This window comes from Sciurus carolinensis, chromosome 6, assembly GCF_902686445.1.
Source record: "Sciurus carolinensis chromosome 6, mSciCar1.2, whole genome shotgun sequence".
NCBI classification, from domain to species: Eukaryota; Metazoa; Chordata; class Mammalia; order Rodentia; family Sciuridae; genus Sciurus; species Sciurus carolinensis.
The window spans coordinates 61960782-61986801 of NC_062218.1; the positions used below are offsets into that span (position 1 = coordinate 61960782).

Sequence of the window (26020 nt, forward strand, 5' to 3'; positions counted from 1 at the left end):
TTGATCCCTGGCACACCATGGATAGCTGTCTTGTGCCTCAGTGTTCCTTAGGCTTTCGGCCCCTATTGCGTACTGATACTGCAGCTCGTGTTTTTCCCTGGGGTGGGGGTAGTTCAAGCAAGCCATGTATATATGTGGGGATAATCATACTTCTCTGAATTAGAATGGTTTTTTTGGGGAAATGAAATGACCTGATCCTTAATGACCAGCTCTTTTACTTCTCTGTTGCAAAAGGATCAAAGAACCTGGGGGAGTTTTGTTTTTCTCCCAAGGTATCTGCTGTTTTCAAAGGTTTAGGCACCTCAAGAACTGGCACTTGTTTTACATGAAGGCTGTTCACAGTCCAGAGGTTTGGTCACCTGTGAACACCTGAGGCACCTCATTCATACCTGGTGGCAGTTGCAGCCTGTGAGCCTTGATCATTCTTTGCTTCCTCCCTGACTTGGGCAGCCGGACCTTTGTGCCCTGTGTTTCAAAGCCAAACGAAGGCTGCAGTTCTAGCCGTGTGGCACTGAGGTCACAGCTCCCATGATCTTGGGAGCTGCCTAGGTTCTCTTGGGCCCTGTGTTTCCAGAGAGTCCCCCGCATCACTGCTCTTATTAGTGTCTGAAAAACTTAGCAATGCTTGTGGCTTTGCCCCCTTTCCCCGCCCGCCCCCCATGTCTCAAAAGGCTTCAATTTTATTGAAGTCTAATTTTGCACCCTGGGTTGAAAGAAACAATCACTAAGTGTTTCTGATTGCCTAATTTGTTTTTAAGAGGCACAAATCTTATCTAAAAGCAACTGAAGAGTGGTATTTATTTTAACTCTGTGAAGAAGTCATATTGCTGAGTTGTTTAAAAGTGAAAAGCTTGCTCATCATGCCACAGCATCATGAGTGACAGCTTGTTTAATCTTCCTTGATTATCTCAAGGCAATGTGGGACCAGAGTGAACTCTTTATTTTTGTTTTGTTTTGCTTTTCTGATTGTAAAAGGAATGCTTATTCATTGCTAAAAATTTGGAAAATAATAAAGAATACAAAGAAGAAAATCAAAGTTACTCATTAATCTTGCTGCCCAGAAATCTGTTAACATATAGGGTATTTCTGTTCTGTATTTTTCTTTAAACATAAATAGCTTTTATCTACAAAATTGGGTTATAAGTTATATATAACTTCCTTATTTTGATATATTTACCTAATGCTATAATATGTTACTTTCCTCCATGTCATCAAAAATCACATTTTTGCATAAAGTAATCATTGCTTGCATGGACCATGATCTGGTATGTTCTATTGCAGTGGGAAGAAGAGAGGAACTTTGGTGCATCCCTTTTACTTCCAGGCCTAAAACAAAAGAACTCAGTGGGTTTGAGTTCCCAGTTGTATGGCTATGCACTTCTTGGTAAGTTTATGTATATATTCTTCATGGATAGACTTGGTGCATTCTTTTATTTTATAGTAAAATTTTCATTTGATTTAAACTTACTAGTGAAATTCTTATTACAACCTTCGTTTTTATTTATTTGGTTTTTTTATTGTTTTTCTTTTTTGGTACTAGGGGTTGAACCCAGAGGTACTTCACCACTGAGCTATATTCCCAGTCCTTTTTATTTTTTATTTTAAGACAGGGTCTCACTGAGTTGATTAGGACCTCGCTAAATTGCTGAGGCTAACCTCAAACTTGTGATACTCCTGAGCCACCCAGATTACAGGCATGTGCCACTGTGCCCATCATAACCTTCATTTTTAGTTATAAAAATAGAAGGCCTCCATAGCCTTACAGTTATGACATAGGTGGGAACTGGTTCTGGTGGCTTTAGGTAATATTTGGTGTAAGTACCATGAGGAAGGGGAAGAGAAAGGGAATGTCTTGTTCTATTTTTATTTTTTATTTCTTTTTATTTTTCTTTTTGAATACTGGGGATCACACCCAGGGCCTTGTGCATAACTAAGCAAGTGCTCTATCACTGAGGGGCAGAAGCTCCGGCACCCTGTAGCCAGAGCCAGCCAGGGGAATCTCCCAGTATTAACAGAGCTCTTCCTGTCTCATTAGCCATGAAGTCCAGGAGGAAGGAAATTAAGAGTTAGGATTGAACTTGTGTCTTTGGTTTTGTTTTCAGATGAGGGAAGAGAAACTTGTCTTTGGTTTTGTTTTCAGATGAGAGAAGAGAAACTTAGCATAACACATAGCCCTGGGGCTGGGGAGATAGCTCAGATGGTAGAGTGCTTGCCTTGTAAGCACAAGACCCTGGGTTCGATCCCCAGCACCCAAAAAAAAAAAAAAAAAAAAAAAAAAAAAACAGACAGACAAAAACACATAGCCCTTTGAGAGAAGCAGAGAGCTGCCCACTGGTACAGTGCTATTGTAGAATGCAGTCAGATAGCAGCTTGCATTTAGAGCCCTGGTTGCACTGAAAATCAGAAGGTCAAGAGGACTGGCCTCAGCACCTAGGTTGTGTAGAATCTGGACAAATAACATTTCAAATCTGAAATCAGAGTTCTGGGCATCTGTTTGGATCTTAGAACCTCACCTAAAGGAAAGAGGAAAATTAGATTTTTTGTTCCAATATAGATAGTAGATTGGGTGTCTTGGCACTGTTTGAAAAATGTCAGACATTCCTGGCAAGAGGAAGTTGTCAGCTGTTGACAAAGTTTTCACTAAATGTGTTCTGGTTTATAAGAGATGCTTGTTATTTCACTACCCTTCCATTCTCTCTTAAGTAGTTAGGCCTCCAGGAAAGCACCTTCCACTTGATCATTCTTTATTTCTGCTGCCCTTTGTTTTCAGAAAATCAGCAAAGTTATAGCAGTTTGAGTGCTTTTTTTTTTTTTTTTTTTTGTGACTTTATTTTATTTCTTTTATATGGTGCTGAAGATCGAACCCAGTGCCTCACATGTACTGGGGAAGTGCTCTACCACTGAGCCCCAGCCCCAGCCCCAGCCCCAGCTTGACTGCTTTTGAAGTTGATCTTTGCCAACAAAACGTAATGTGGCATTCTTGGATGCTGATTCTGATATAAACTGAGAAAGAGGTAGTTCATAATTTATCAGACTGGCTATCAAATTAATAAAAGACCACTCATTTTTAATCAATTTTTTATTTGTTCTAATTAGTCATACATGACAGTAAAATGCATTTATACATTTGATAAATCATATATAAGTAGAGTGTAATTTCTCATTTTTCCTATTGTACATATTGTAGGATCACATCTGTCTTTTAAATGTTTTTTTTTTTTTTCCTTATTTGCCACCTACTTTTGATATTGATTTACATGTGTTTTCCTATGTGTTCAGATTAGCATTCTGAATGACCATACTGTGTAGATTTCTCAGGAACTTGGCAGAACTAAGAAAATGTATTTTGCTTTTGTTTATGATCAGAGACCCTGGTCCTTTATGACTGGCAGCCATCAGATCAAAAGCTCTTTGCTCTCACTGAGTCATGTGCTGTGCAGCCTGCTCAAACCTGATAGAAGAAGCAGTGGCCCAGAATGTTACTGCCCTCTAGCCCCAAGCACCTTAAAGATCTAAAATTAACTGTCACCTGATAAGCTTTGTCTATTTTTATCCTACTGTAGCTTTCCCAGATCTTCCTTCCTGGGAAAGATAAACGAAGGTGGATTGAAGACTTGGCAGCTTAAGGTGACTGGTCATTTGTGTAGAGAGGGTTTCTGCTCCACAGTACAGAGCGCCCCTTTCACTGCTGAAGACCCTGTGGTCCACATCTTCAGCCTCATGTTTGATGGTGTGAAGTTCCAAGGGAAGTTTCATGTCCTGAGATCCAAACAGATGCCCAGAACTCTGATTTCAGATTTGATGAACCTCACCTAAAGGAAAGAGGAAAATTAGATTTTTTGTTCCAATATAGATAGTAGATTGGGTGTCTTGGCACTGTTTGAAAAATGTCAGACATTCCTGGCAAGAGGAAGTTGTCAGCTGTTGACAAAGTTTTCACTGTAGGAAAGTTGTAAAAATTTTTTTTTCTAGGGAAGATTTTGGTCTTGAAACAAAATTAGCATTTCCGTTTACTTGTGTCTTAAGGGTAACCCTGCTTAGAGGAAGATATTTCAGTCCTGAGATTTTCCTCAGCCCCATAATTCATGCACATTCACACTCTACCATCCCAAATGAAGAAGAAAAAACAAGTCCACACAATTTTGTATTAAATTTGTGAAGGTGAGTTCTGCCACATTTTTTATCCTCTGTCTGAAATGTCACCAGGTCACTGGATGAGATGAGGCTCTTTGCAGATTTGAAATAGTCCTTCTCTGTTTCTAGAGCTGCGAGGCAAATACTCACTTGCACCTCCAAGTTCTCAGACTGACACAGTGGGAAGACATGCTGAGCATTCTTCATTGTGCTTTTTGGCCACAGGGAAGGTGGAATTGCAGCATGGGCTGCGAGCTGTGTACCACAACATGCCTCTGATATGGAAACCAGGCTACCTTGACCGGGCCCTTCAAGTAATGGAGAAGGTGGCCTCTTCCCCAGAAGAGGGAAAGCTGTGTAAAGAAGCGGTATGTTCCTCAGCCTTTACTCAGTGAGATTCAGCCATCTGTGTTCTTCATAATAAGTTGAGCTTTGATTTTGTCTTTCCCATACCCCTACTTTCTATATTTATGTAGAGTACGTACTTATCCAGTTAAAAAGGAAAGAATGAACACAAATATTTTCAATGTTACCAACAAAAAGCATTATAAGATTGTTGTTGATTTATAGCTTTTTGCCTCAGAGGAAAATTATTCCCCTCTCCTGAAATTCAAGCTGAATTTAATAAAATACTGCCCACCTCACTGACTCCCTTCATCCCCTCCCCCCCAAAAAAAAATCTCAGTGGGAATTTCAGAGAGGGTAAGATCTCATGTTAAATACCTCATGTAGTCCTGAGAAACAGCCCTCAAGAAATGAATCTGGGGTACACACTTATAATCCCAGCAACTCAGGAGGTTGAAACAGGAGGATTTCAAGTTCAAGGCCAACCTCAGCAACTTAGTGAGACCCTGTCTTAAAATAAAAACGACTGGGGATGTAGCCCTGGGTTCAGCCCCAGTTACAAAAAGAAAAGAAATGAATTTCAGAGATGACATTGATCCTTTCCTTTCATTACGCCATTGTGTCATCAAAGTGTGCACCACTGAGATCTGGGTCAGACTTTTTTTTTTCTTTTTTTTAAGTTCTAAACTGTTTGCTTTGCCTGGTCTTGAACACTGTCCTCCCACCAGTTCCAAAGCTCATCTTTCATAACACCCTTGACATTATGAAGTCACTATACTTAGCTCAGACTCTCGGAAGCACAATAAGCCTTCCACCCCACAGGGAGCCATCATGTCCACTCTCTCCAAGCAGCTTTTCTAGCCAGTGAGGCCGTATTACCAGGGTGAAGTGTCAGGTCGGAGCTGCTTATTTGTTTTGTCCTGACCCTGACCACTAAGGCCCACTACTTGGCCTTCATTTCAGACATGCAACACACAGATCCAGTGCCTATACTGTTATCTTATACTAATGTGTAGCAAATCATATGCTTGTATGCTCTTTACCAGATGTTTATAACAACGGATACACATTTCTAAATATGTGTTTTAAGCCTGCTGTAGTCAGTACTAGTGATTAAAGACACAAAAATACACATAAATCCCTTGCCAGGGAAATATTCCTTCCTATCTGAGTCAAATTTGTACTATTTTTATTTTAATGTATAGGATTGTGATTCACATGTTGGCGAGAATGTGATACATGTCCAGTTTGGGCCTTATATGTTAGAAGTAGTAAAAGGACTTCAAGTCATTTGGGGGTTTTGTTCTAATGTGATATGGACAAAATTAATCAGTGTGCAAGTAGGTGCTTATGCTGACCTTGCTGAGGTTTCCATCCCATTTCTGATGACTAGGCCGGCCCTCCATGGGTCAGGGGAACTAAACCCCATAGTGGAAGCAAAGGGAAAAGGGATCAAAACAAAAAGAAACTTGGTTTTTTAATTAACTTACTACTTAAGTCACAGAAATCACCTCATTAAAATGAATTTCATGGATGTATCTCTGGCCTTTGCCAGCAGCTTATGTAGATTAGGCTGATCCCTAATTTATAGGCACTCTCTGAGCTGAAGTCTTTCTCTGAGGGAGGCCCTTGCCTATACCCAGCAGCTTTACCATTCATTCAGACTGGCCTTTTGTTGGCTGTGGTTTGTGGTAGTCTTTCTTTTCCTTTGTCCCAGTTTTAAACAGATTCCAAAGAAAGACAGGGAAGGGGAGGTACTTTAATGTCCATCAAGCATAATTCTCAGGTTCCTACCTTGCTAATTAAAGCAAACTCGAATGCCATGGTGCTGATTCACTTATACAGATAATCCTTAGCTTGCTTATTTGTACCATTTCCTTTGTACAGAGTTTTCCATGCCATCTGAGAGGGTGTTTCTAATGTGCAAAATATAATCATTTATATTTCCTCTTTTTGCTGCTGTTGTCAGTGCTGGGATGGAACCCAGAGCCTCAAGCATACTAGGCAAGTGCTCTACCACTGAGCTGCAGACCCTGCTATCTCCTACAATTTCATAAAGAAGACTTAGCAGGTGTTTCGTTCCCTTTCTTCCCCCTTTGTTCTACCATCTTCAGCATCTTCACAGTTGGCTGCCAAGACCACATGATGTATACATAGGCCCTGACCCTCTTTCTGCTCCACAGCTCGATGTGCTAGACGGAGTGCTGCAAACGCTGGCATCCCCAGCCGAAGGGGCTCCCGAGAAACAGTCCCAAGAAAGTGAAGACAACCAGGGCTCAGAAAACCTGGTGGAGCAGCTAGACATAGAGGAGCCAGAACAATCCAAGCTTCCCCGATACCTGGAACGATTTAAGGTGAATCAGAGCAGAAATGGAGTCTCTCTCTGCTATGCATACATTCATGTTCCTCTGCCGTGGTGATGGACAAGCAATCTTTTGCATCAGTGTCACACACAAAGGCATGAAAAACTGTCATCAAAACTAGCATTTGTATTGCTTCACACAGAAAGTGGTCTTAAAAGAAGCTAGTGGAATTCTTATGCTTCTTTTTGTACTTAAGCTAATCGGTAATAGTTTTGTTCACTAAGGCAGCATGTCATTACCCACTCACCCCTATTATGCGCCTGGTGGGTAGACAATAACCTGGTGAAAAGTATTGGGTCTCTTCTCTATATTGCACTGAGTGTGTCTGATCAGGAGGAACTCATGCTTTACAAAGCCACATTTGAGCCTGAAGTGGTAGGATGCAGGCACCTTTTGTGGCTTGGCTTTGGCAGCTTCATGCTGTTCCCTAGAGCATTAGAAATGCTCTTCTGTACTGTGGCCTAGTAAACAGGTTTCCACTCTTTCTTTACAGAGCAACCCGAGCACTCAAGCTGTCTTTGGTAGCTTTTAACTATATATCCCAAATTGCTCTGTGATCAGTGTCATGGAAAAAGAACCACATTCAGTGTTAACCCTTGGCCTACTCCTTGCCTTGTTTCTTACTCATTTAGTGCAAAGAGGAAAAAGTACTGCCTGAATGGGAAACCTATAGACAGAGCAGAAAACCCGCCCATCCGTGCCAGCTGACCTATTGGTGATTTTTGTAGCAGATGGATGTAAACCTTACTAGATTATTATATTTAAATCTATTTCATAATTATATCAAACCAGCTATGGGAAAACTCTTTCCTCATGTTAGAAGGGGGATTCTGTATTTTTTCTATATATATTTTTAGTTGTAGATGAACACAGTACCTTTATTTTATTTATTTATTTTTATGTGGTGCTGTGGATCAAACCCAGTGTCTCACACATGCAAGGCAAGTGCTCTAGCACTGAGCCACAATCCCAGTCCTATTCTGTGGTATTTTAAGCAACTCTTTCTCCCAATATTCAATAAGATCATTCTCAACTTTTCTTTTTTATAATTTGAAACTGAGAAAGGTTAACTAATGTTCCCAAGATATATGGAGAACTAGGTTGAGAATTTGCATACCTTTCCTTTCCTCTTCACTTTACCTAAGTAGATTTAAAAAGGCTAATGAAAAAAGTGTACTTATCTCCACAAGTTTTCCACATACTCATTGACCAAGGTTGCCATATTGCTACACTACTCCTAAAAAATTATAACCTCTTTCTCTCTTTTCCTTTTCCTTTTTTTTTTTTTTTTTTTTTTAATGTGGTACTGGGGATTGAATCCAGGGACACTTGTAGCACTGAGTCACATCCCTAGCCCTTTTTCTTTTTTATTTTGAGGCAGGGTCTCACTAAGTTGCTTAGAGCCTTGCTGTATTGCTGAGGCTGGCCTCAAACTTTCAGGCCTCCTTCCTCAGCCTTCTGAACCACTGGGATTATCACCATACTCATTATAACTTCTTCCCCTGGTTTTGTATGTATTTCATCTCAGACAGTAGAAACCTGTTGCCTGCATTAAGCTCTTAACCTTCACTCTTCTGCAGATGTATTTTATAAAATCAAAACAAGATTGACAAATGTTTATCAGCTACTGACTCTGAGGTACCATCTCTGTCCTTCGTTTATTCTCCCTGGAGCTCTGCATAGGAGATTCCCCTCAGGTCACATGACAGCACGCCATCAGTGACTGAATTTAGATTTGAACAAAAGTTTACTGACTCAGAATTGAGTTCTTGTTCTGGTGTCCCAGCTAACTATCTTCTTGGCCTTAAACCTCATGGACAGTGACATCAGAAAAAAATCATTTCCATTTTACATTACCTTTTCTTCCTGTTGCCTGATTTGATTTAGTCTGAGGATTTTGCTTGGGATACATTCCTACATGACTGCCCCATCACCAGGCCTCTGGCCACTCCTTGGAGTGGAACCTTGCCCACTTTTCACCTCCTCACTGGAGCAGGCCTTGTCACCCATCGCACATACCTGCACATTGCATTGTTTTTTGGAACATGGGGATATGTGGTGTAAGCTACAGCTCGGGCCATAAGTAGCACTCTCTGATGAGCCTCATCTTAAAGCATGTAAGTAAAGTGATGTTTTTAATACTTCATTTCTCCAGGAACACAGCACTCACCAAACCAAACTGCCATTTCAGATGGAACTGTAAGCGGGCAGGATGTGAGGCTGACCTACAAGAGGGCACAGCAGGTAGAAGCTCTCGAGGGGGCTGTCTTAATATGCCATTAGCAAGAAGTCGCCATTAGTGAGGAGCTGTCAAAATGATTTCAGTCTGGTGAAAGGAACATTAGTAAGGCAAATGTACTGCAGTTATTTGAAGGAGGAGATATGGATGCACTTGATCCAGTTCATCAGAGGTCTCAGTCATTTTGTTTGCATCCTAGAATCCTGGTGCTTGGAGTTTGCTGCTTGGTTTAGAATAGGTCAGAGTGGAAACATAAATGTATACTACCCATGCTGTCTTTGTGGTTTAAAACAAGAAACAACAGGGAGTTGGCATACAGAGTTCTACTTACCTCTTGGGAATCAAGGGGGAGAAATCACATGTGATGAATCTTAGCAAAATTGCTGAGCTAAAAAAATATAATGGCAAAAGGTAACAGTGCCAGGATGAAAGGCAGCAGGACAACTTCCCAACAAAGTGCCTCTCCTGTAAACAAAGTCCGTGACTTTACAAGTGACTTAATTGCTTCTCTCCATCTCTTACCTTCCCTTCCTCTCCCCAACCTGCCTTGTTTCCAACAGACCTCACAGTCCAAGCTGCAGGCTCTGGATAGAGTTGAGTCAAAAAGCCTCTTGACTCTGACCACCCAGCTTGTCAAGGAAAAGCTCCCCGCCTGTGAGGCAGAGGACCTTGCCGCCTATGAGCAGAAGCTGCAGCAGTGGCATCAGGATCTGACGCAGTTGATCCAGAGGGAGCGGGAGCAGAGGGAGAGAGCAAAACAGGAGCACCAGGCCCGGAAAGCTGCAAAGGCAGCAGCTTAACAGCCCCAGGCTGCCCTGCATGAGAACCAAGGCTGCCACAGCACTCACCAGCAACAGGGCGGGCCCCCAGCCTCCGCTATCTGACTTCTTGTTTTCTCAAAGCAAGTTTCAGGTGATCTTAAAGCCACAGTGTGCTACATATCAGGATACTGTGACTGCCCAGCCAGAAGCCAAGAAGGGCTGAGGAACTCGGCAAGTGGCAAGTTTTGAGGCCCTTGGTGGCGCAGGGATCCATTGTGAGCATGGAGGGTTGGCAGTACAAAGTGAGGGAGCTGGGGAGACTGGCTGAAGAGTCAGGGCTCCCTGTTCTGCCCAGACACAGCAGGCCAAGGTAAACAGCAGGTCCTAAGACCTCCTGCCTCACTGTCCTCACTAGTGTACCTTCCCTATGAACCAACTGTAGGTGCTCACCATTCCACTCCTTCCCACCATGCCTTGCCCATATGATTCTGCTCTGGGAAAAATCCAGGACAGTAGTGTACTCAGGACCGTGACCCCACTAGATTTCAAATTTTAGACACTGATGGTGATAGTTTTAGAATGTAAGAGCCTTTGAGGAGAAACCCAGCCCTAGCCGTGAACCTTCTCAGCATGACTTCATCATGTTGAGGTAATTTTTCCAAAGCATTGTCTAGCTGCCTTATCAAGGAGGTAGAATGAGCCTTTTGTATACGCATGCACACACGCGCACAGCACATTTTTGTTAAAGACGTTGGAGAAAATGAGAGATGAGATGGGTCCTGAAGTGCACAGATGATATGCAGAATTATAACTGTCAGAAGATGGGAAATTTTTTCTTGAAGTTTCTCCTCTGTGAAAGGGTCGGGGACAGCCTTTGCTTGCTATGTAATGTTGCCTTTAAGTACAATGGTGTATTTTTGTTCAGGCTTATGCTCATTTATCAAGAACCTGTGAAAATAAAGAACACACCAAAATAATTCTAGCACATTTTTCTTTTGGGGAAGGGAAGGAGAGATGTGGAGTCTTAGCATGGGTATTTTGTACTGTGATTTTGAACAACACGTTCTCAACCCTCCTCTACTGGACTGTGACATTCCTAATAACAATCATCGCTCACAGCCATTAAGGGCTTACTGTGTACCAGCACCTCAAGCAACCCTACTCGGTGTTACCATCATCCCCATATCATGAAGAAGGAAATAAAACTAAGCCCCCCCTGAGGTGGGGCTGCCGCTGCCCTCCCTGGTGTATCCTCCACATGCACTGTAGTCTAGCTGCACTGGCTACTGCTTAGTAGAAGTCACAACTATTTTGGTTTATCAAGGGCAAGTATTTTTCAGCTATTCCTTATCCCAAGGGGGAGATTCAAAATAACTCAACAGTTAACTTTTGCTCCATGAGTGACTGCCATGGTGTGAAGCAGCTGGTTAACACTTTGACTCATAATTTTCCTTTCACTTTTCCTCCCCTTCTGTCCCTATTGTACTTCACTCCAGGAGTCTTTGCCAGGAGAGGCCCTTCTGCCCTGTGCACTGCCCCAGCAGGCACTTACATGTTCCAGCTCCTGGGGATTCCTTCCATACTCACCCCCAGCACCTCTTGAAGTGCTTCCCTTCCAACTCATCTGCCCTCTCTCCAAACCCCCTTTGCAGGTGTGGGTTACCCTCCCACCCTCCTTGATGACTGTGATTTCTAAATACAGTTGTCCTCTCTGACATCTGTTTATATTCTGTGCGATGGAGAAACAGCTCCCAGTACTCTCTTACCTTCCCACTAGCTGATCTGCCAGTCACAACTATGACCTTCAGCTTCATAGCACTGGTTGACAGTCTTAGATCCAGAAGTCCCATTCTCCAGTCTTCTCTAATACTGTGACCCTTGCTGAACCAGCTTTGTCTCTGTTATTCCTTACCTACTCAAATCCTTGATCTCCAGAATTCAGACCCTACTTGCCTCTGTCCCAGCCCACTCCCTGTGGTCAGCCATCCCACCTACATCCTTGCATCCACTCAATATGGGTCTAATCATGTCCCCTAAAAAGATATGTTGAAACCCTAAACCCTAGGATCTTAGAATCTGACATTAGTTGGAAATAAGTCTTTTCTTGAGGTAATCAAATTAAAATGAGAACAGCAGAGTCAGCCCTATTCCTATGTGACTGGTATTTAAAAGGGAATTGTGCAGAGACAGACATACACAAAAGAAAGACAATGTGAAGGTGCACAGGGAAGGGGTGAGTGTGTGGAGTAGAGCGCCTACAAGCTAAGGGATGCCAAGGCTTGCCAGCAAACACCAGAAGCGAGAAGAGTCAAGGATGGACTCCCCTAGGGCCTTCAGAGTGAGCACAGCCTTGCCCACTCCTAGACTTCTGATTTAGCCTCCAGAGCTATTCTATTCTAAACCACCCGATTTTTGGTACTTTATAACAACTACCTTAGGAGTAACTGATATACCACCATTTGTTTTGTTTGCTTCTGACCTACTAACAACCAGTAGTTGTTTTAGTCAGCTTTTTCCTACTGCGACCAAAAGACATGACAAGAACTATTAGAGGAGGGGAAGTTTATTTGGGGCCTCATGGTTTCAGGTTTCTGTCCAGAGTTGGCTGACTCCATTGCTCTGGACTCAAGGCAAGGCAGAACATCATGGCAGAAGAGTGTGGTAGAGGAGAGTGGCTCAGGACATTGCACCAGGAAGCAGAGAAAAAAAGACAGCTCTCTACTCAAAAAGGACAAAATATAAATCCCAAAGGTACACCTAAGGGACCCACCTTTTCCAGCTACACCTTACCTGCCTATAGTTCACAACCAGGTTAATCCCTATCAGTACATTAAAGCACTGGTTAGGTAAAACCTTTTGACCCAATCATTTCATCTCTAAACTTTCTTGCATGTCACACATGAACTTTTGGGGGATGCCTAATATCTAAATCATAACAATAATACAGTCAAAATATTGAGCTAATTAAATTCCTCTACAAAATTAAGTCTCTCCTCTTTAACTTAATAGTCACTGTGCCTGGCACTGAAGAACATGCCTGTACTCCCAGCAACTTGGGAGGCTGAGGCAGGAGGATTGTAAGATAGCTTCAGCAACCTGGCAAGACCCTGCCTCAAAAGGAACTGGGGATGTAGATCCGTGATAAAGCACCCCTGGGTTCAGTCCCCAGTAGGGGAAAAAAGTAGTCACTCTGCTTATCTATAAATGACTCAAATACTGCAATAGTTTTGCTGCTCTGCATAAGCCTGCAAAGCTCTGCTTTGCCCTTGGAATTGTGAGGAGAGGTTGCTGCCTTCCACTTTATCAAGAAAATTGGGGCCATGTGACAGCCTCAGTCTTCCTTTTTCTACCTTAACTGCTTTATCCTAACCATTTCTCTCCGTCATCCCTCCTACTTCCAAGTGATAGCTCTCCCCTTCTTCCCTTCCAACGTCAGACTCATTTGTAACCTTGATTCCATACTTGCTTGCTTTTGCAGAAACACCAAGAATTCCTTTTCCATCTACCATCATCCCTGCTAAATTTTTCTAAGCCTATAGTCTCATTCAAGACACATTTCCCTTCAAAAACCAAAATAGCCGGCTGGGTAAGGTGGTGCACACCTGTAATCCCAGCTATTCGGGAGGCTGAAGCAGGAGGATGACAAGTTCAAGACCAGGCTGGGCAACTTAGCGTGACCCTGTCCCAAAATTTAAAAATTTCAAAAGGTCTGGGGATATGGCTTAGTGGGAAAGCACCCCTGGGTTCAATCCCCAGTACCACAAATAAATAAAAATCAGAACAACAACAAAAAAAGGACTTCATCCTGCCACCATTCAAGCTATCATTCGAACACTCCTTTCTGTCACCAAGCCCCTTGGAAAGGTATGTCTGCTTACTGGTCAGTTGCTCATTCATGAGCCCTTCAGAACTGACTTTCGGCCTTACCTCCGCTGCACAGTGTGGTCATAACTCCCAACAATCCTGTTTCCCTTCTTAAATGCTCAGCTTCATTTGGCCCCCTGATCGCCTCCTATGCGCTGCCTCTGCCTGCACTGCTCTCGGGAGCTCACAAGCATTTGGCATTCACTGTGCAGACACCACACTGAGTGCTATGGAGTTGACGAAAATAAGCAATAGGGATCCTGCCCACAGATAACTTAGCTTCTTAGCTTCTGCTGGAGGAGAAGAGGCCGACACCAGCACCTGTCAACCCAGCTGCAAGGTGTCAGTCAGGTAAAGTGACAGGGGAGTTCACAGGAAGAGCCCTGCAGGCTGAGGGATGGAAAGCCTCTAGTGAAGGGAAACAGTCACCCGCTCTGTGCTTTAATTCATCCCCCAGCTCTGTCTCAAGCTGCCTGGGTAGAGTTGGCCTTCAGGGAGTCTCCTGCAGAGCGTTCACAATAAAGCATTTTAAATCCAACTTAAATAAACAATTCTGACAAATCTGTTTTGGACTATGCTCAAGACTCACCTTGGCAAAAGCAAAAAAGAATGAAGAACACAAAGGGTAGTAGAAACAAGAAAAACCAATGGTAGGGTACAAATATCTTAGTGCTTCCCTTGGGGCTCTGTTCCCTTGGCAGCAAATCTTGCATCTTGTTTTCCCGCCTTTAGAACGTTGTTGTAGACCTCACAGGAAGTAGTCAAAGACCCTGAAAACAGGTTGATTAAAGCCATTTTTTCACCTTGAATGAAAACAGCTAGCTTTGACATCCTTTGTTGTCTTTGACTTTGTCTTCCCTGGGATATAATGCTGGTTTTCCCCTTTGCTGCAGCTACGTGATGACCTTTGAGAAACCTTTGTAAGCACTGAAGGAAAAAGGAAAAATAGCTGCTTCAGTAGAACAAAGAATTTAGGATTGGGAATGAAATCCATGTTTGGAGACTCATCACTTGCATTCTCCAGGAAGCAGATGCTGAGTGACAGGTAGCCATGAATGCAAGTTTGGAGGTCACGCCTGTAAAAGGTAAAAGTGGTGGAAGTAGCATTGGCAGGAAAAGCCTGCGGGTACAGACCCCACATCTGCGAAAGGGAAGGAGCACAGGAGATGCTCAACCCCATTGCCAACCTCAGCACCTTTCCTACCACGGGCCTCCAAACTTCCACCAAACTTAATGACACACAACCCCTCTCACCAGGTATTTCTTGATGGCTTTGTTGGCTGATGTGCTTTCTGGGACTTGTGGAACATTGTGCTGTGCTGGGCCTCCTGGCTTCCTGTGATGTGTGTGTCCACCCCAGCAGGTCACCTCCGTGGGACTTCATCCTTTCCTCCACGGCCTGCAACTTTTATTCAGGCATTCTGGTTTTACTCTATAGGGACCTTCCGTTTCTCCAAGCTTTTATGAGCCATCCTGGAGGCAGGTTTGCAACACCCTTGAGTGGTAAAATCCTTACCCTCTTTGTGGAGTCTGAATTAATTCTTTTTTTTTTTTTTTTAATGGTGTATTTTAATTATTTTTTAAATATTTTTTAGTTGTTAACAGAACTTTATTTTGTTTATTTATTTCTACATGGTGCTGAGAATCGAACCCAGTGCCTCACACATGCCAGGCAAGTGCTCTACCACTGAGCCACAGCCCCAGCCCTTGAATTAATTCTTGAGAACCAATTGGTGAGAGCAACACCATACTTTAAACTCCAAGACAGGAACTCTGTGTCTTGTTAATCCTCATATCCTGAAAATGACAGAAAACAGTCATTACCATGAGGAGGAGGATGCTTATGAATGTTTATTGAATAAATTATTTTCTTAGTCCTTGGACTGAGCTATATAATTCTCGGCAGAAATATTGAGACACTAGAAGCCATATATACCAAGGTGAGGGTTTAATGACAAAGAAAGCCTCTTTGAATTCCTACAGAGTATGGTATAGGACAACAAAACTGACATCCAATGGAAAGTTCATGGGGACTGACTGAATATAAATACAAGGTATACAGCGATGCCGAAGGAGTCATTATTCTTCCTAAAGCCTGTTCGTTAGGGAAAAGGGAAAATGATAATTTATATGAGTTTGCTGTCCAGGTGTGACTACGCCTGGAGTCCTGAGTTCCAAAATGAAGGTGCCATGATATGACCTCACATGGGTTAGGGGAAGATAATTCCCTTGGCACCTTGAGGTCCCTGCGCTTGGATAAGAAATGGCCCAAGTTCCAAAGCTTTGATCATGAATCAATAGCAGAAAATGTGATGGAATTGTATTTTCATGGACTTTTCAAACACTGGAAATAATGTAGTTTAAAAGTCCTGCTTTAGAAAATAGGGAGAGGAGAGTGCTTTTCAATATAATTATGTCAGGAAAATTGCCTTTTATTCTAGATAACTTCTTAGCTTGGAAATAACCTTCTCTTTCTGCATTCATGTGGCATTTTCACTGATATCACATACTGCCATGAGGATGTCATTGCCTGCAGGGTAGCAAGGAAAAGATGGAGGCAAGGTCCCTGAGAGAGTGGCAGTGACCACTGGGATCTTTGTTTAAATCAAAATAGCTACTTAAGTTATATGTTTACTGTGTACACATGTTAGAGACTCCAGAGATGAGCTTAACATGTTCAGAAAACAAGGAATTTTTTCATGCAAAAAGCATTTGAAAAAAAAATTCATTATGGAATTTAAGCACTGAATCTAGGCTTATGGGGGAAGATTTATAAAGGATCTATAAAAAAGGGACATTATATCCTCTGATATACCTGATGGCAGGGGAATTGTTGAGTTGTTTTATTTTTTGTGGTTCTTGTTGAGTTTTTCATACTGGAGATTGCACCAAGGTCACTTAACCACGGAGTCACATCCCCTACCCTTTTCATTTTTTATTTTGAGACCAGGCTTCCCTAAGTTGCTTAGAGGTTTGCCAGTTGCTGAGGCTAACCTTGAATTTGGAATCTTCCTACCTCAGCCTCCCGAGTTGCTGGAATTAAAGGTATTCACCTCTGCAGCCAGAGCATATTAACTTCTAACTGCTTTTTAAAGATTAAAATTTTGAATCCTAGGACCAGGTATGGTGACTCATGTCTATAAACCCAGTGACTCAGGAGGCTAAGGCAGGAGGATTGAAAGTTTGAGGCCAGCCTCAGCAACTTAGTGGGGCCCGAAGCAGCTTATTAAGACCCCATCTCAAAATAAAACATAAAAAGGGCTGGTTTTGTGGGTCAGTGGTTAAACACCCCTGGGTTCAATCCCTGGTACCAAAAAAAAAAAAAAAAAAAAAAAAAAATATGCCTGTGATAGTAAGTATGTGAAATAGACCAAGAATGTCCTCTGGTGATAGCATGCTGGGCCACTGTTGTGGGTGGTTGTTTCCTAGGCTCTGATTCAACAGTAATCAAGTAGCCTTGATTACAAAAATCATGTTAACTCCTCTTTGTTGTTGAATGCCTATTATCCAACCTAATTGAATGCATCCTCTCTAATCCTTACCACAACCCTACAGGGCAAGGATTATGATCCACATTTTCCAGAGGAGACTTACTGTCACTTTTCCAGGGCTATTCAATTAGAAAGTGACAAGGACAGTATTTGAACTAAAGTTTTGTCCATTTCCAAACCTACTTTCCAAATACTACATGGTACAATCACTGTGTCAACCTGAGTTTTAGTATATTCATTCTTTTGTTCATTCAACAAATATCGAACACCTACTATGTGTAAGGAACTGTTAAAATAGTCACTGATGATGCAGCAAGGAAAAATAGACCCAGATCTCTTCTTTTTGGCCTTTGCATTCTATGGAAGGAGGTAGATATAATTAATAAGTGTACCACGTCCTATGGTGGTAAGTGTCATGGAGACAAAGCAAGGAAGAGGACAAGAGAGGACTGCATAAGTAGTTGCAGCTCAGGAAGGAGCCTTCCTGAGAAGATGACATTTGAAAAATGACCCCCTGGGGCAAAAGCATATCAAACAAAGGAAACAGCACCAAGGCCCCTGAATGAAAGCAGGACACAACATTTTTGGAGGATTGCTCTAGCTGCTCCATGAGAATAAGCTAGAAGAGCAAAGATGGGCAACAGGAAGAGCTGTTAGGAGGCCATGTTGCTAATCCAGAAGAGAAATGTCAGACAGTGAATGAGGGGAAGAGTCAACTGGACGTGCAGTTGTGCATCACTGAACAACAGGGACACATTCTGGAAAATGCATTGTGGGTGATTTTGTGAACATCAGGATGTACTTACTCTAATTATAGCAGGTGCAGTCTACTACACACCAGGCCAGTATGGTATATTGACCAAAGTGTCAATGTGCAGTGTGTGACTGTATTTTGAAGGTCAAGTTGGCAGGATTTTCTGACAGACTGAGATCTGTGACTTAAGAAACTGGAATTTTGCATTTGCCATTTACAGAGGTAGAAAATCCTCAGGGAAGAAGCAGTCTGGGGAGAGATATCAAAGGTTTGTTTGGGGGCTTTTGTTTTTTGATACTAGGGATTGAACAAAAGGGTGTTCTACCACCGATCTACATTCCCAATCTTTTTTATCTTAAGACAGGGCCTCCCTAATTGCTGAGACTGGCATTGAACTTGTGATCCTGTAACTTCGGCCTTCTCAGAAACTGGGATTACAGGCATGTACCAGCACACCTAGCTGATTTGTGGTATTTTAAAAATTCCCTTTTGGTTATCTAAGTAGAGATCTCAATCGGCAGCTGAATTTGAGTCTGGAGATCAGAGAAGAGGTACAGGCTACACGCACAACTGTAAAAGTCATCAGTTTACACATGATATTTAAACCCCTGTGTGTGTGTATTAGAGTAGCATGTATTTCTGGCTTGAGTGGGCGTGGTCTGGACCACGACCTGCAGCTCTCCTTGAGAATCAGGCACAGCTCCATTGTCTGTGAAACACTGCCAACCAGCCCCACAGTGAAGCGGGAGAACGTCTCTTGGCAAAAGAACTGAGCGTCACAGAACTGTGTATGGCCAAACAGGAGATATGGCTCCCACGAATTTCCATATGATATCAAATCAAAGAGGAAACGGTGATCTGGGTTTATGTGAGACCCCAAGAGTTAGAGAGTCAAACTATGTTAAAAGATCATTATAGGGACACAGAAGAGCATCTAGAATGAGCGAGACAAGTAGAGAGAAAATGTGGTCACAGGATCTCAACAAACCTTTATGATTTGAAAGACAGGAAAAAAAAGAGCCCGAAGAAAATCTACCTCCACAATATGGAGGAGAAGCTGGAAGAGGGTTCACTCTTCTCCAGATTTAAACAGGGCAAGAGTTGGTAGGGTGACCAGGCCTCAGAGGTCCCTGGGCCCGAATTTCCTGAGGCACAGTTGGACACTATGGTTGTCACTCTAGTTCATGCCAGAAGAAAGACCCGGGGTGGAATAATGGAACAGAAAACAATTTACCTAACTACCCAACTTTAGTCTGATAGATGTAGTCAAAATCTCATTTCCTGCCCAGTTCTTACATCTTAACCCTTTAATTTCTGGAGGTGTTATGGTTTAGATGTGGTGTCTCCCAAAATCCCACATGCGAGACAATGCAAGAAGGTTTGGAGGAGAAATGATTGGGTTATAGCCTTAACCTAACGAGTAGATTAATCTGTAATTGTTTTAACTGGAGTGGTACCTGGCGGTAGGTGGGATGTGGCTGGAGGAAGTGCTTCATTGGGGGCATGGCTATAGGGAATATGTTTTGTATCTGGAAGTGGAGTCTCTCTGCTTTCTGATCATCATGTGAGCAGTTTCCCTCTGTCACTCTTCCGCCATGTTGTTCCTGCCTCACTGGAGCCCTGAGAAATGAAGCCGACTGTCTACGGATTAAAACCTCTGAAACCATCAGCCCTTAAATAAACTTTTCCTTCTCTACAATTGTTATGGTTGGGTCTTTTAGTCATAGCAGCAAAAAAGTTGACTAAAACAGAAGGGGTTTCAGCAAAGAGTAACTTCTGATAGGCTCACTCTGCACTCTGCAGTCCCAGTGATTTGGGAGCAAAATGCAAAATGAGAAGTAGTATATGTGACAAAGGGACATCAGAGTGACTCAGAATAGACTGCAGGGGCCTTTTGAGGTCAAAGACCATTTCTGAAGATAGACATGACCAGGTACTGGAGGTCTCCACTGAACACCCTGTAGGCACATTCACATGAGGGACTTGAGTTCCCCACTATGTGCTGATCTGCTCTCTGCTGAGCTGCTGTGTGTCCTCTGCCTGGAATTTGCTTTCTCACATCTTTCTCTTCCTCATTCCAGGGCTCAGCATACATATTGCTATTGGTTTCCCTTGTGGTCACCTAAGTTCACTCTTCAATTTTAGGAGCCCTTGTCACAATGTAGCATCACTGCCTCTTTGCTGGCCTGTCTTCCCCAATAAGCTAGGACAGTTGTTTTGTTCCTTAAATCCCACAAGCCAAGTATCATGCAACCCTGCATACAGAGTAAAGGCAGGAAAACCATTTGAATGGCAGAGTGGAAATCCTACTTGTTTAAGTATTTTGGGGATATAAATATATACAAACAGTCACTTTTCCTAAGCAACTTTTTGTTCTTGAGTGTGAGTCAAATACGCAGCATACTATGTTAGCTGGATACAGCTTATTCAGTAATAATGAGCAAGAAACTAAGAGGAGATCAGGTGCTGAGCATAATCATATAACAGCTAACAGAACATGGGAATGCCTATCTCAGGAGGGACCAGCAACCAGACCCTTCAGCTGAGCCTTCTCATTTTACAGAAAAGAAAACTCTGGAAAAATTAAATGACAGGCCACCTAGCTGGGTGTGGCAGAGCTCGCATTAAAATCTGCTTTTCTGTTTATTTGTGGTTTGTGCAGGAAGTTCTGCCAATATTCTCCTTCAACAGCACTGGTCTGTTTACTTTCTTTTTAGGTCATTGTTTTCATCATTCTTTTCCCTCACCTCCCAGTTTCTGTCCTCAAGGTTCCAACATCCCTTTGGGCTTGGCTACACAAAAAGCTGTCTAAAAGAATGCGGTCACCCCCGTCAAGGATGTCAGAGCCCAACTCAGAACACAAAACCGAAAACAGCACAGCAACACATGAACTTTTGCCACTTTTGTATTTTATTGTGGAACTGAGTTTTTTTTTTTTTTTTTTTTTCCTTTACATCAAATATCCTCAATGGAAGAGGGGATATTGCACACAAATATCATAAAAGCACTACATATTACTTTCACTGGAAACTAATTTTCTACATTAGATATGACTGGATAGGATAGAAGTGATGCAGGATTATAAGACATAATACCATACACAGCTGCAGACTGACACAAACACCATTCAGAACAAGAGAGAGGAGTGTGAAGTGCTTCTCAGCCCAGCTCAGGACCACTCCTTTCCGGGGCTGGAAAGTGAAGGGCTGCGTGCAGCGTGGAAAGCGTGACTCCCAATGGCTGGCTGCAGGGTGTTCTCCGAAGGGCAGCCCGGTCAGCCCGGTCCGAGCCTCTTCTCCACGGCTCCCGCCTTGGGGAGCTCCAAACAAGTGCAGAGAAGCTGTTTATTGTTTTTTCCCTTCCTTTTCAGGTTTTGATGCTGCCTTTTAAATTAACTTCATAAAGTCACAGATTTTTTTAAAATAGTAGTTTTAATACCAGGTGAATAACCTAATTGCTTTCAAAGAAATGCTCATCTCTAGGCTGCTTTTGGTGTGTTGTTCAGTTGGTTAAAAGATAAAAGCTTACAGTTCCTTTCAAATGGAAACAGGATCTTTTCTCCTACATCTGAAGCACGAAAAAAATAAAAGTTATCCTAATGCACAATATCGTTACTGAGCAGGAACCTCCTGTGACAGGTGACTAAAGAGAGGCAAGAAAAGCAATTCCAGAATTGTAGAGCAGCTCCTCAGAGCTGAAATTTGGTAACAGAGGGAAAATGGCAGGTGGAAAAATTTTCATTAGCAAATGATTAAGTCTTAATAAATGAATATTGAAAAGCTCCTAAACTTCATAAGCTATTGGAGACACTTAAAACATTCATATACACTGGGGAAACCATTCACTATGATATGTAACGTTAAGAAAAAATTTTTTTCCTTTTGAACTCCATGGGAAAATTGTGTTTAAAGAGGGAGGGGTCAGTCGTATCCAGTCCCACCACAAGACTGAGAAAGCATGCACAGGGGTTGGGGTTTTGAGAAAGGGGATAGAATTGGTTAAAATTGAAAATGGAGGATCGTCTCTAACATTTAGTCTCTGTAGAATTTTGTTTAAGAATACTACCAAAAAGGTCATGATCATGAGTGCTATCACAATAGAATCCATCATTTAAACAGAATGGAAATTCCTTCCACTCAAATATTCAATCTATACAAATGGATTAAGTAATCGGTATGAACAAAGCTCCTAGAAGTCTGTGTCGATTTTTAGGTCTCACCATGAAGGTACATGGTACTTTCTGATGGCTGTTACTAAACTAATTGTGTATTTATGGAACTAGCAAAATTAGGTTAGTCACACAGGTAGGAAAGATGTCTAGAAAGACAGGAGCAACCTGTAATGCAAATATTGGTTTTCCTGGTATACTCAGGCTCTGTGGCCATCATAGAGAACAATGAATGGAGGATGGTACTGGTAGATTTCATAGGAAAAAGAGCCAGCTGACCAACGACAGTTTTTTGTATTTTTCTCATTAAATTCCATAGCAGGGGTGGGGGTAAAGAGTGGGTAGAGAGGTTATAACTGAAAACTGGCTATAATTCTCCTAAAGCATTTGCAGTTTTTAAAGCAAAGTAATATACATGTTAAACAACTTTAATTTGGGAAATTGGAAAGCAACTCCATCTTCTATCAAAGAAAAATCAACCAGAGGTCTGGATTTGGCAAGAAGACTAGAAAATGTTTCTCTTCCCAGGCATTATGTGAACCAACTCAATAACTAACCATTACAGAATTAACTTGAGTAATTTTATGAGCTTCTCATAAAAGAAGTTTTAGGAAGATGAGTTTATACCCAAAGAAACCCATTTTTGTCATATTGACTCTTCCATAGGGTATGACATCTTTGTACCCTTAGCGTGTTATTTTTAAAGACATAAAAGAAATGGGGTAATAAATAAAAACTGTATTCCTAGAGAAGCCTAACAAAAATAGAATATTAATTTTCTTAAAAAAATTAAACATTTGGAAAATGTAATTCACAGCATTAAGTAGACTGCACAGGTCCTCAGTGAAGGGACCCTGAAGAAGCATTGTTTAAACCCTCATAGTAGTTAGCAGTGCAAAACATACACTTAACAGACAAAATAAACTAAAATGTTAATTTTGAAATAAATAACTAACACAGAAAATAAAATGAGGTCATTGTTCACTACTCTGTAGATCTTAAGAGTCTGCAGGAAACGTGACATGACAGAGCACAGCACAGTTGTCACTGAGAAGTTTGCCACATCTGAACACTGGGTGCATGGAGCTGCAACTTGAAACTCGACGTCAGTTTTAATCATGATCTGGCTTCCCAGGTTCATGGTTCAATGATGACAGCGATGGACAGTATGTCTGAACTCTACATGATGAACGCAGGAGTTGGGAATTCATTTGTTGTCAATCTATTACTTATTATTTTTTTCCAAAAAAAGAAAATCCCACGTGCTAGGGTTCTTTTGAACTTGGCTCTTTTACCTCATGGTTGAAGATCTTGAAAGAAGTATGTAGGGTACCACTGGAGATGTACTAGTAAAGGCCCTGAAATTAGCCTACCATGCTGTTCTCTCCCACTCTCCAAGAGCCCATATTCAGATTGTTATGTATGGGAATCAGAGGGTGGGAGGTATCATTCTTCCTGGTAGTTATGGGTTTTTAATAAATATTATTACTGCAATATCAGACTTCAATCTTGCCAGAACTTCAAAAAATTATTCAATTTTTTGTCTTATGAAACACTTAAAAAAAAAAAGACTATCACTTGAAATTTTTCTTTGTGTTTTCCTGTAAATTAAAACGTTAGTTAAAAAGTTCATCTATGAAAAGTTCTCACATAGCTAAAAAAAAATTCTGTACACTTGTTCCCATAATTATGTTGAAATTAATGGAAAATTTAAAAAGCCAATGTAAGACAAAGGAAGGTAAATACTGTACACTTGCTGAGAACCTCTTCCACCATAAGATTCACTGTTTTCCCAGTTCTGATCATAGAAGCCTTTTCAGTCTTGAACTTGCAGTAGTAAAGAAGCTAAGAAAGGTGCAACTTGTTTGGCTGAGGGGTCACAGGTGCACTGGTGTGGTGTTCAGCACACACGGCTCAGCATCAAACTGTTGGACCAATCAGATCAGCCTCTAGTACCCCCACGTGCACACACACGTGCTCCTTCAACTGGAGTATCTATAATCCTACACGGATGTTTTATAAACTTGCTGTCTCACATTAAAAAATAAGTGCATCAAGTATCTTTGTACATTCAAGTCACTTCCTAAGGCAAAATGTCTACCATATGTACTCCCAACTGCTTTGGTATTTGCTTCAGTTAATTGGGGTGGACTTGGGTGTTGACGCATGCAGGTTAATTGACGCAGTGTGGACTAAGTGGGTGGACAAATGCTGGAAGCATGCCTTAGATCAATCTACTCGTGTGTTTAAAGAGTCTGAGAGTTCTGAATGGGGCTCAAACCACTTGTGTGTGCAGTCTACACTCACTACAGTTTGTCAGTGTGCAGCCTTCAAACTGAAGGAGCTTAATTAAGGCGTGAAAAACCTCACATGCCCTCCTTACAAGTTTTGTTCTTTTTGTATTCCTCTAGCCAGCTTGCTTTAGAAAACCGATGACCCAGACTGACAAAAATGGAAAACTTTGCCCAGTGTAGACTACAGAATACCTACTGCCTGAGGAAATGCAGACCTAATCGTTGGTTTTCTTCTCTTTAGCCCACCCTGCTCTCTCTTTCCTCTCTGGGTATCTCACCAGAAACTCTCCACTACATTCCCTTTTCTTGCATTCTTTTTCTTTCTCATTCTTCCTCTCTCTCTCTCTCTCTCTCTTTTTCTCTCCTGCATTCTCTTTGTGCGCTCACTCCCTCACTCCCTCTCTCCCTCCCTCCCTCCCTCTCTCTCTCTGTCTAAGACAAATGCCTCTACCTAGCAGAAGTCAGTTGGGTTCGCTAGTGCATGGTTTCCAAATGTTCAGCAGAGATGAACTGGGGTAGGTAATTTTGTAGTAACTTGAACCCTATTGTGGGAATACTGTTACTTCCCTTAGCAATCAGCAAAAACTGAGAAATATTAGTGACTTGCGTCACCGTGACACAGGATAGCATTTGGCAGGTAATTGTTCAGCGACTTAATTAGATGAATTGATGTTTTAGAAAAGGTAGTTTCAAATTGAAGAATTTCTGGAAACAAAGTTCAAATCCTGTGGTGTGGCTGGCCTTGGTTTTTACAGTTCTATCTTGCATGCAGGGAAAGATTCATCTTGCATAACCACCGTGCTGCTGCTTGCTAAAACCATGATGTTGAGGTCTTGCTGCTTCTCATGGGTCTCCTGGTACCATTCCCTCATCACTTCCGAGTCATGCGTTGGGATCAGAGTTACCTGCCGGAAGAGAGAAAATAGCTGTTTAAGGACAGAGACAGAAACCAGATGGAAAAATAGAACAAAATCAAGGTAGTAGACCACCAGAAAAGGGGGAATGAAAGAAAAATTTTCTATTTTCCTCAAGAAATGCAAAGTATTTTTCAACTTACATTTTCTAGGAACCAGAATAAAGCTGCGAAAAAAAAAAAAGCTATTTTTTTCTGAGGGGGTGTGTTTGACTGGAACAAAATGCAATTAGTGCTTATCAATTAGTTCATCTAAATTCACTGTTGGTTTTTCAATCCTTTAGTGTTAAGTGCTTTGGTTAAGGCTGTTTCTTGTATTTTCTTTAACAATACCAGTAAGTTTTGTATAAGAGATGGTGCATAGTTAGTCAAAGAAGTTTTAGTTATTATTGTAGCTCAAAGTCCTCAGAAACCCACCCATTGTGAGTAACTAATATTTTTCTGAGAACAAAGATTTGTATCTTTGCTTGTGTGACTGGGGATAAGGGAGCAGGGTGGATAGTAAATGACCTGACTTAAAATTTAATATTTCAAAATAAAAATTTTTAAAAAATTTAATATTCCTTAGGAGACCACTGGGTGCTTCACATTTGCTTTCTTTTTCCTTTTTTTTTTTTTTTTTTTTTTTGTGGTAGTGGGGACTGAACCCAAGTGTACTCTACCATTGAGCTAAATTCCAGTCCTTTTTTTTTTT

General features: G+C 41.7%; 2 protein-coding genes across 7 annotated transcripts in view; one reads left to right on the top strand and one right to left on the bottom strand.

Moving 5' to 3' along the window:
- Positions 1-10811, top strand: part of Mrps27 (mitochondrial ribosomal protein S27) — an 89205-nt gene extending 78394 nt beyond the window's left edge. For all 3 annotated transcript variants that reach the window (XM_047556929.1, XM_047556930.1, XM_047556931.1), the window contains 4 exons: positions 1282-1384; positions 4360-4502; positions 6663-6833; positions 9642-10811. In XM_047556929.1, the coding sequence (XP_047412885.1) occupies positions 1282-1384; positions 4360-4502; positions 6663-6833; positions 9642-9881 (657 nt within the window). In that variant the 3' untranslated portion in view covers positions 9882-10811. The remainder of the gene's footprint in view (positions 1-1281; positions 1385-4359; positions 4503-6662; positions 6834-9641) is intronic.
- A 10042-nt stretch (positions 10812-20853) lies between these two features.
- Map1b (microtubule associated protein 1B) overlaps positions 20854-26020 on the bottom strand; it is a 104477-nt gene continuing 99310 nt past the window's right edge. For all 4 annotated transcript variants that reach the window (XM_047554948.1, XM_047554950.1, XM_047554951.1 and 1 more), the window contains one exon: positions 20854-25318. In XM_047554948.1, the coding sequence (XP_047410904.1) occupies positions 25163-25318 (156 nt within the window). In that variant the 3' untranslated portion in view covers positions 20854-25162. The remainder of the gene's footprint in view (positions 25319-26020) is intronic.